Consider the following 10,565-nt stretch of genomic DNA (forward strand, 5'->3'; position numbering starts at 1 on the left):
CTCTTTGCACTGGGCCTCATTTTTTCAGAGCTGATCAGTATCTGATGGAATGAACAGGTGACTGCTTTGAGCTGCTGCTGATGAAACACAGGCACATCTTCTCCTGAAGTTATGAATCAATCAGGCTTCACTGTGGTGAAACACTCAACTGGGATTTAGATGTGATGATCTTTTTTCCAAATTTCTCATGTAAATATTGCATTATTCAAAATGATTAGTCGTCCAAATTTCTCATGTACATATTGCATTATTTGAACGTTCTTACGGCATTCATTCCTTTTCTTTATTGTTTTTTAAGAATGAGATGCATGTATTTTGTTATGAGTATGAAGAAACATCATAGCAAAATAATACATGCAGTGGACAAGAAACTTAGAGCAATTAGGAATAATTTGGATACAACAATCAGGAATATTTCAAATAGCAGACAAAGCTAACAACATAGGTGGAATTAGGTAAATAGCAATCTCTGCAATAATGTACCATCATCCCAGAGTCTGCAAACAGCTGACAAACCTCGATTCAGGGGGGACTTGGAGAATTATTTCCAGATAATAATTCCCAAGCTGCCTTTAAAAAGAGTTCAACTGTCATATCTAGAGAGTCAAATTGCCAAGTCAAAACAACTCAAATCTAGTTTTGATGCAGAAAACATCTGGGTCTGTTGGCAATTCCCATCCAGGAAGAGCAAAGGCCTGGCCACCACCCAAGCTCTAAGTGGGAGAGAATTCCCTAAACGTCATTTAAAACAAGGCTCTTGAGAATAGCACTGAGGAGTAAAGGTCTAGGGGTGACAGACTAGTGAACCATGCAAGAGCTGTCTCCTCCAAAATTTCCTCAGCACAGAGATGCTTTAAACCCAGCAGAATGTTGGAGTGGTTCTGTAATAATACTTGGGGCTGCATCTGATTACTGAGAGTAGATGTCACAATACCATCAGTTTAGAGGAGGCTTCCCACAAAGCTGAGATATCATTTCTTGGAACTCTGAAAAATACTTAAAAATGATGAGGCAGCACTGGGTCAAACCATAGAGCCAGAGTGCGGAGCCCAGCCAGAGGGGTAGTCTGGTCTGGGAGATACAGAAGCAGCTAGAGAACAAAAGGTGGATCCTGAAATGACACGTGTCTTGCATATAATTACACCAAAAGATGGTAAAGCAGATGAAAAGCTGGCTATAAAAACAGTAATACAAAGATTGATGTATTTATGACAGAATAAATGCATCAAAGGAAAACACTGAACAGCTCACTAGTAAAATTTATGATACCTCAGATTAAATAACACTCAAACCTGACAGAAATTTATTTGGACAGCGCTAGAGCTTAACAAGAGGAACTTAAACTCAGCCCTAAAAGGATTTCAAATTAAATTCATTATCACCTTAGTAGAACAAAAAGCGCACTCGAGAGAACTCAAAGTTAATTACTATTAATACCAAACATAACTGGACCCATAAAAACTGGAACAGAACATTGTTCAAATTTAGTAATACTGAAACTTATCAGAAATTAAATCTACAAAATTTAACAAAAAACACCTTTGCCTTATTTAATTTAACAGAATGTAACTGAGCATTACAATATTGGGCTTTAATTTAACAGAATTGAAATGAACATCCTTAAAAGTTACAGAGAATGGCATGATGTAATTTTGTCCAAGGTTATTAACACAAAAAAACTACTTAAAGGTGAATAAGCCATAAGTGAAATAACAGCATGATGGTGCAGTGGAGGGATTCAAGTTGTAACAAGCATGTTAGAATTATGAGTAAATCAGTTATGAGAAAAACCCATGGTAACTGCAAATTCCATGGAAACAGAAATTCAGTAAGACTTTTTGAAGTGCCGGGTTACTGGAAAATAAATATAATAATGTGCAATTTAGCATATTGCTGAACAACCCAACAGCTTTTTGTGACTGTATCTGGCATCATTTTATATGGCACATTTGTTAGCATTCTTGTTAAAGAAATCAGACCATGTTAAAATTTGATAGGTAATAAGGCGTTGCATTTACCGCTTTTCAATACAGTTGATAGTTATCCATAGGGATAGTTACAGGCTTTGTTAATTGCTGATTTGTCTTTTTGGTATGTGTTTTTGGTCCGGTCAATTTCTGGCCAATCGTTTTTCAGACATCTAAAGTAAAATTTGACACAGTACGTGGCCTTGGAGGACCCCAACAGGTCCAATTCTTGGGGTTCCTCTAGAGCATTGGGCAGCATTTTTGTCCACCTGTCCCAAGTATCTGCCAGGTTGGGTCTCTTACCTGTGGTGCGGAGGAGCTCTGAGTTATAGACGGGCCAATCATCTGCTACAAAGGTGTCGCGGTTTGACGCTGGCGCAATGCCAGTGCCCCCATGAAAATACATTCTCCCTGGTGTCTGCTGTGAGATGTGACCAGGAATAGGGCAAAGCAGGCTCCAGCTGAGGAATAAAAGGGGAAAAAAAAAACTTTATTAACTTACAATATATAAAAGAAACACACACAGAACTCAGGATGAAAACCTTCCAAACATTCCTCCTCCCCCCACCAAATTCCCAATACATCACAGTAAGACAAAACCTTGGATTCTCAATTCAGCTACCACCCCTCAGATCACCAACTCTCAGTCCATCACCACCCTTTAGATAATCAGTTCTCAGTTCATCAAGAAGAGAGGAGTCCCTCTTGTACCATAGGCTTCCCCTGGAAACACAGTTGAGACCTTTTGTGTTTCCATGTCACACGTGGCACTGCCTGGAGATCATTTGCCATCGTGACATCTTCCTTTCATGCCCAGTGCTCTCACCACTGCACACGGACCAGAGCTGCTTCTAGGGTTCCCCTTTTAAGGATGCTTTGCCCAGTTCCAAAAAAAGCACAGTCTCTCATTTTCGGGACACCTGTCCCTCCCAAATTCAGCCCCTGGGGCCGAGGGGTCTCAAGAACAGAGATCTTCTTCTTCTTCCCTGAAGATGGAGAGCACCACCACCCTCCTCACCCATTGTCTCTGTTCCCGCACTCCTTCACATAACATCACTGCACTCACTTGGCTCCAAGCCATTGCCTCCCCCTAGATGCAGTCTCTGTGTCACAGGAAAAAAATGGTTCTGTTCATGGCTATACAAGAAAAGTCCAGCCAAAGGCCATTCCATCACCTCCTCTCAACGAAGATTCTTCTCAACTCCTCTCATGGCCCATTTCCTCTTCTCTCATCTCTATCTCTCTTCTCATTCAACTCCAGGAGGATCAGTAAGGTTTCCATCATCCAAGAAAAGGGTTAAAAATCTCAGGCTCTGCCTGTCCAGAACTCCCATGGCTGCCCTGCCAGGCACCTTCTCGCTGCACCCCCCTTCTCCTTTATGGCTGGCCGTGCTGCCTGCATGTGATACCGAATTTCAAGCTGGCACAAGCACAGGCACAGGCTCACTCTCTTTCTCTCTCTCTTTCTCTCTTTCTCTCTGGGGGGCTGGCTGCCCATTGACTCTCCAATGTTCCTCCACCCTTCCATCCTGCAGGGGCCTTCACCTCCCCTCTCTGTCCAAGGCCCGGCCTACCTCACGCGGCCGCATGGCTTCCCCTCCCCTGCCAGCCCGCAGCCGGGCAGGGCAGCTCTGACCTCTTTCACAGACAGAACCAAGAGAGCTTCCCCTGGGAGTTCCCTGCTTTTAACTCCCTGTGTTCTCAGAGGCATATCCATGTCATCAGTGGCCACACAAGGTGCCAATATTCAAATCTGAGCACCGATTGGTTTGACAACAGCATCCCAAAAAACTCGCATCCTTTTCAAACCAGGACACTGGTGGAAAAATATTGCCATTTCTTGAAAGTACTCTAATGACCCAGATAATAAAGATTTGCTTGTGGATTATGAAACCAACAGGTATTAACACCTGTGCCAATTTCGAGGCAGACATCAGCTGTGTGCCCATCAACAGGCAGTGCCACTTGTGCCCTGAGGTGCCCTGAGCTGGGGTTGGATCTCTCCGAGAGCACCTGAGGGAGAGCAGAGCACCTTGCAAGCTGCAGGTCCCTGACAGCCCCGCAGGGATCCTGTCCCATCAACATCTGCTCTGCTCCAGGCTGAAACAGGGCCCAGCATGGTGCCGGGATCATCAGAGAGCTGAGGTGTGTGCTGGAATTCAATGGCCTCCCCATCCCGCAGCAGCCCTGCATTTCCCTCCTGCAGCCTTGGTCTCCAGCCCAGCCATGGAGGCTCTTTGGGCTCTGGAGTGTTGCTGCAGCCGCCAAGGGCAGCTGAGCTCTGCCTTTGGCACAGTCAGGCCTGGCCAGCGCAGGCCATGCTCAGCAATTGCTTGTGTGTGCCTGGCCTTGCTGTCAGCCCCAGCAGCAGCTGCGTGGCCCCTTTGTGGCCCTGTGCTGGCCCAGCCATGGTGGCCCAGCCCCTGTGCAGGCCCAGCCCAGGCCAGGAGCATTGCGGCTGGGAACGGCCCCTGTGCCGTGGTGCCCACAGCAGCCTTGGGGCTCTGTGCCCCATGGCCTCCCTGCTGGGCAGCCTCTGCCAGCTCCTGCAGAGCCCCTGGCACCTGTGGGGCTGCACAGACAGCCCTGCCCCGGGCTCTGCCCGCCTCTGGGCCAGCAGAGAGGCAGCCAGGGCTGGCCATGGCTGGGAACAGGCCCTGAGCCCCGCAGGAGGATGGAGCTGGGCCACAGCCAAACTCAGCCCAGGCCAAAGCTGGGCTCAGCAGCCAGGGCTGCCAACACATGGGCACAGAGGCTGGCGCTGACAAATGTCCTGGGCCCCTTCCCTGCTCTGTCCATGCCACCAAGGGCACAGAGCAGCCTCCTCTCTGGGCCACTTGCCTGTTTGCAATGCCTTGCACAGGCGCTGGCCCTGCCCCACAAGGCCTGGCCTGAGTCCTGCCTCTGCACGCTCAGCCAGGCTGAGATGGACACTGATGGTTTCTGGGCCAGGCTCTCGGAGCCCAGCCCAGCTCCCTGCAAGCTCTGCCAGCTGCCCTGAGCTCTGGGCAGCACCAAGGGCCTCTCTGAGCCCAGCCCAGCCCAGCCGGCTCTGGCCCCACAGCTCTGCTCAGCCCAGGCTGCTCTGGGCACTGGCCCCACGGCCTCAGCCCCTGCCAAGGGCACAGCAGCAGCTGCAGCTGCCACAGGACTCAGCCCCAGCCATGGGGGAAGGTGCTTGGCCAAGGCCAAAGGAGGCTCCCTGGCTGCCCTGCTCCCCTCGGCCTGAGGTGCTGAGAGCTCTGCAGCCCCTGCTGCCATCCCATCTGCCCAGGGCAGCACCAGAGCCCCGGCCTTGGGGCCCTCAAGAGCTGCTCCTGCTCCAGGCCCAGGGCCCATGCCAAAGCTGGGACAGCCACAAAGCTGTGCCCATTTCTGTTCACTGCTTCTCTGATGGGCATGGATCCTCGGCCACTCGGAGTTTCCTAATGAGTTTTACTACTCCAGAGGCCTCTTCTTTCTTGAGCTCTTCAGTTCAGGAATTCAGTCAGGAAGGCTCATAAACATTTTTGCAAAAATTCCAGAACAACAAAAGCCATAGGGAATATTCTATGTTTTTATTAAATTCTCTGAAAGATTAGACAGATTTCAGAAGTGTATTCTAAGTGAATACATTGTATTGACAACAATGCAGAAAGAAGTGTTTTGTCAGGTTAAGTTTCTTTTCCTGTTTGTAGACTAGTATCAGCACTCTCCAATTGATATTGACTTCTAGCACCTTCTAATCCAGTCTGAACAGATATGAAAATCAAGACACTTCATGGATGACAATCTAGAACACTTTTTCCCTATCCCCTCCCCACCATTTCCCTCATCCAACCCCTGGCACTCCAATGGATCAGGAATGGTGTGGCCAGCAGCACCAGGGCTGTGATTCTGTGATTGGGCATTGGAATGGGCTGACCAGGGAGGTGGGTGAGTCACCATCCCTGGAAGTATTTCAGGAAAGACTGGATGTGACACTGAGCGCCATGGTCTGGGTGACAAGGTGGTGTTGGGTGCCAGGTTGGACTTGATGCTCTCCAAGGTCATTTCCAGCCTGGTTGATTCTCTGATGATTGTGACACTGCAGGGCCCTGGGGAAGCAAGGGGCCATTGTGACACTGTGGGGCCTGGTGGCACTAAGAGGACCATGGTGACACTGTGTGTGACATGGCAGCACAGAGCCAAGGGGCCATGGTGACACTGTGGGGCTGAATGGAAGCAAGGAGTCCATGGTGACAGTCTGGGTCCTGCTGGAACCACAGAGGCCACTGTGACCCTGCAGGGCCTTGTGGAACCAAGGGGCCATTGTGGCACTGCGGAACCAAGGAGACCCTTGGGAGAGCCTGGGGACAATGGAATCAAGGGGCCATTGCTCCATTGCAAGGACTCTGGGAACTCAGGGGACAATTGTGACACTGTGGTGCCCCATGGAATCAAGGGTCCCTGGTGACACTGCAGGAACTTGTGTCACCAGGGCTCCATTGTGACACTGCAGCACCAAGGAATTCATTGTGGCACTCTGAGGCCTCATGGAACCAGAGAGGCCACTATGACCCTGCAGAGCCCTGTGGAACCATGCAGAGCATTGTGACAGAGCAGGACCTGGTGTCACGATGGGGCCATTATGACACTGCAGGGCCCCATGGAACCAAGGGGCCAGGGCTGCTCCTCAGGGACTCCTGGAATGAAGGAAACATGTTTGACCCCATGGTGGCCGTTGGCACCAAGAGGCCATTGTGACACTGTGGAACCAAGGAGAGCATTGCTGCACTGCCAGACCTCATGGAACCAAGGATCCACTGTGACACTGCAGGGCCCAAGGGCCCAAGGGACTTTGTGACACCAAGGGATCCCATGGAACCAAAGGGACATTGTGACACTGGGAGGCCTCATGAAATCATGGAGACCATTGGGACAATTTAGGGTATCATGAACTGTGGTAACACCAAGTTGCCTGGGAGTGTTGATCTGCTGGAGGGTAGGAGGGCTCTGCACAGGGCCCTGGACAGGCTGGATCCAGGGCCCAAACCCAACAAGGTGAGGTTTAACAAGTCCAAGTGCCAGGTCCTGCACTTTGGCCACAACAACCCCTGCAGCACTACAGGCTGGGGACAGAGTGGCTGGAGAGCAGCCAGGCAGAAAGGGACCTGCAGGGACTGATGGACAGCAGGCTGGACATGGGGCAGCAGTGTGCCCAGGTGGGCAAGAAGGCCAATGGCTCCTGGCCTGGATCAGGAATGGTGTGGCCAGCAGGAGCAGGGCAGGGATTCTTGCCCTGTGCTCGGCACTGATTTGGCAGCACCTCAAACACTGTGTCCAGTTCTAGACCCCTTGGGGTGGGCATTAGAGAGAAATATGTACCAGGAAGAGTAAAGAAAGCAAAGGTGGCACAAAGGAAATGGTCAGGGCAGTTTGGGGGTGGCTGCCAGGCAGCCCTGGCTCTGAGCAGCAGCGTCTGCAGTGGCACAGGAAACTCCCAGCTGATGGGAACAAACTTTCTGGCTGAGTGCAGAGGCCAGGACAAAGCTGAGTGGTTTCCCTGGTGTCCCGCAGGCCTTGCTGGCCCCAGGGGCTGATGGCATTTGTGCTCCCTCAGGTTCGTGTCCCCACAGCAACAGCATGGGGGTGCTGCCCCTGCTGTGTGCAATGCAAACAGGGGCTGCTGAGGCAGTGCTGCCGTGTCTGTGCCTGCAAGGATGGGGCACCTGTGTGAGCTGGGGGAGAGGCCAGGGCTGCAGAGGGGGGATGTTGTTGGCAGCTGCATGAGGACGCTCTGGGACGCTGCCCTGGGCTGTGCAGCGCACTGGGCATGGATCAGCCCCTGCTCTGCTGCTCCTTCCCATCTGCCCCAGGGCCCTTGCAGAGCCCCAGCCATGCTGTTTGCCCCCAGCCTGCCCACGGCCAGCCTGGGGCTGCTCACGGGGGTTTCTGTGCTGAGCATTGGCCTGGCCGTGTCCTTGAGAGAGCCTGGGCAAGGAGCCTGGAGCCCCCAGGGCCTGGCCTGAGGCCTCAGCGCTGCCCCAGCAGTGCCCATGGCCTGTCCCTGCTGCAGCCCCGGCACTGCCACCCCCAGGGCTGTGCCCGGCCCCGAGAGCACTCAGGCCCTGCAGCAACACCAGGGCCACCAGGGCAGCGGGGCAGGGCCACGGCAGCAGCACTGGCAACACCAAGTGCTGCTGCTGCTGCTGCTGCTGGGCACAGCTGCTGGGCCAGCACTGATCTGCCCCAGCTCTGCACACAGACATTGCTGCTGCAGCTCCAGAGAAGGCAACACAAGGGCATCTCTGCAGAAAACTCTGCTGGGAGATCCTTTAGTTCCTCTAAAGCCACCAAGAGCGCAGCCCCTCATTGACACAGTCTGTGATCACAGGGAAGGTGGAGAGAAAAAAAATGACCAATGGCACAAACAATGACAATTCTTTGTGGACAATATTAAAAAATAAAACAGAGGAAAAGAACCTCCAAAATAAAAGCAACAAGAAGGATTACAGATGATTTTATTAGAAATGATTTGCAAAAATTGGTCAGCAGTTTAATGTTTCTGAAACCATCCAGTCATCAGTCTCCACAGTGAAGCCTTGAGCTCCTGGTTCCTCAGGCTGTAGATGAGGGGGTTCAGGGAGGGAGGCACCACTGAGTACAGAACTGACAGGGCCAGATCCAGGGATGGGGAAGAGATGGAGGGGGGTTTTATGTGGGCAAATATGGCAGTGCTGACTAACAGAGAGACGACGGCCAGGTGAGGGAGGCAGGTGGAAAAGGCTTTGTGCCGTCCCTGCTCAGAGGGGATCCTCAGCACAACCCTGAAGATCTGCACATAGGAGAAAACAATGAACACAAAACAACCAAATGCTAAACACACACTAACAGCAATGAGCCCAACTTCCCTGAGGTTTGAGTGCGAGCAGGAGAGCTTGAGGATCTGTGGGATTTCACAGAAGAACTGGCCCAGGGCATTGCCATGGCACAGGGGCAGGGAAAATGTATTGGCCGTGAGTAGCAGAGCATTGAGAAAGGCACTGGCCCAGGCAGCTGCTGCCATGTGGGCACAAGCTCTGCTGCCCAGGAGGGTCCCGTAGTGCAGGGGTTTGCAGATGGACACGTAGCGGTCGTAGCACATGATGGTCAGGAGGCAAAACTCTGCCACAATAAAGAAGAGAAAGAAAAAGAGCTGTGCAGCACATCCAGTGTAGGAGATGTTGCTGGTGTCCCAGAGGGAATTGTGCATGGCTTTGGGGACAGTGGTGCAGATGGAGCCCAGGTCAGCGAGGGCCAGGTTGAGCAGGAAGAAGAACATGGGCGTGTGCAGGTGGTGGCCGCAGGCTACGGCGCTGATGATGAGGCCGTTGCCCAGGAGGGCAGCCAGGGAGATGCCCAGCAAGAGGCAGAAGTGCAGGAGCTGCAGCTGCCGCGTGTCTGCCAATGCCAGCAGGAGGAAGTGCCTGATGCAGCTGCTGTTGGACATTTGCTGTGCCTTGGCATGGGGATCTGTAAGAAAAGTAATCATGGAATAGTTGGGTTTAGAGAGGACTTGAAATATCCCAGCACAGGCTGGGGGCACTTTCCCCCCACTGCCTGCCCAGGGCTCTGCTGCCTGGAGCTGTCCCTGCCAGCAGCTGCTTCCCTGTGCCCAGGGCTGGGCCCTGCCAGTGCTGCCAGAGCCCAGCCCAGCCCTGGGGGCTCAGCTCTGCCCTGCAGAGCCCTCCCAGCTCAGGCACTGCCCAGGGGCAGCTCTGGCTCTGCAGGCTCTGATGGCAACGTCAGAGCAACCCTGAGGAGGCTGGAAAAGCAACACTGATGCTGCCTCTAAGGGGCTCTGTGCTGATTTCTGTCACTGCCTGCTTTACTCAGACCGGAGAGAAATTTGCTTTTTTTCCACCTGAACTCAGAGATGATTATCTATGTGCAGTTTCCCATCCAGGCAACCCAGAGCAGTAAAATAAAAATCAGGATTTTCCCTTTAATGCAACCCCTGCATTGCTGTGCTCCCTGAATAACCTGCTTGGAAATGTCCTGCAGTTAAATGCCATGCTGGGAGCAGTCCTGAACAATGCAGCATCCTCCCCACACAAGGAGAACATTTCCAAGCCTCACCAGCTGTCTCCCCCCACCCAGATCTTGTCCCCCAGTGCTGGCAGCAGCTGCCAGGGCTGGCTGAGAGCTGTCCCTGGCAGGCAGCAGAGTCCCTGCCCCAGCACAGCGCCCTGGGCTGCAGGACCCTGCTCTGCAGGACAGCCCTGGGCACCCCTGGCTGCTCTGCACAAGAGACAAGCAGAGAATGTACTCACAGGCTCTGCAGGCATTGGCATGTTCCAGCTGCAGGAGATGGCTCCAGGAGCTGCAGCTGCATTGTCCTGCAGCCAGAGGTTCCTGTGCCAAGGGCTGGCAGTGATTGTGCCCCAGGCACTTCTCAGCCCCGTCCCAGCCCTGACTGATTGAAGCTCTCTGTGCCTCTGTGCTGTGCCCGGGCTGGCTGCAGGCAGTGCCCCAGCCCTGCTGGGCTGGCACAAGAGCTGCTCAGCAAGAGAAATGTGCTTTTGAAGCTCTTCTTGGTGACCAGGAGCTGCCTCTGGGCCAGGAGCCCAGCCCAGCTCAGCAGCACAGACACAGCAC

The 10,565-nt window shown here is 52.6% G+C and overlaps 1 protein-coding gene across 1 annotated transcript; it reads right to left on the reverse strand.

Annotated features, from left to right (window-relative positions):
• Positions 1-8,484: 8,484 nt before the first annotated feature.
• On the reverse strand, positions 8,485-9,441 carry LOC143692990 (olfactory receptor 14A16-like). Its single transcript, XM_077173073.1, has one exon. It carries the CDS (start codon positions 9,415-9,417, stop codon positions 8,485-8,487), a length of 933 nt encoding a protein of 310 aa, XP_077029188.1. The 5' UTR covers positions 9,418-9,441.
• Between the last annotated feature and the right edge of the window lie 1,124 nt (positions 9,442-10,565).

Source organism: Agelaius phoeniceus, unplaced genomic scaffold (genome assembly GCF_051311805.1).
Source record: "Agelaius phoeniceus isolate bAgePho1 unplaced genomic scaffold, bAgePho1.hap1 Scaffold_110, whole genome shotgun sequence".
NCBI lineage: Eukaryota > Metazoa > Chordata > Aves > Passeriformes > Icteridae > Agelaius > Agelaius phoeniceus.

Excerpts from the sequence above, each read along its gene's own strand:
- LOC143692990 (XM_077173073.1), bottom strand. The coding sequence starts at position 9,417 with ATGTCCAACAGCAGCTGCATCAGGCACTTCCTCCTGCTGGCATTGGCA.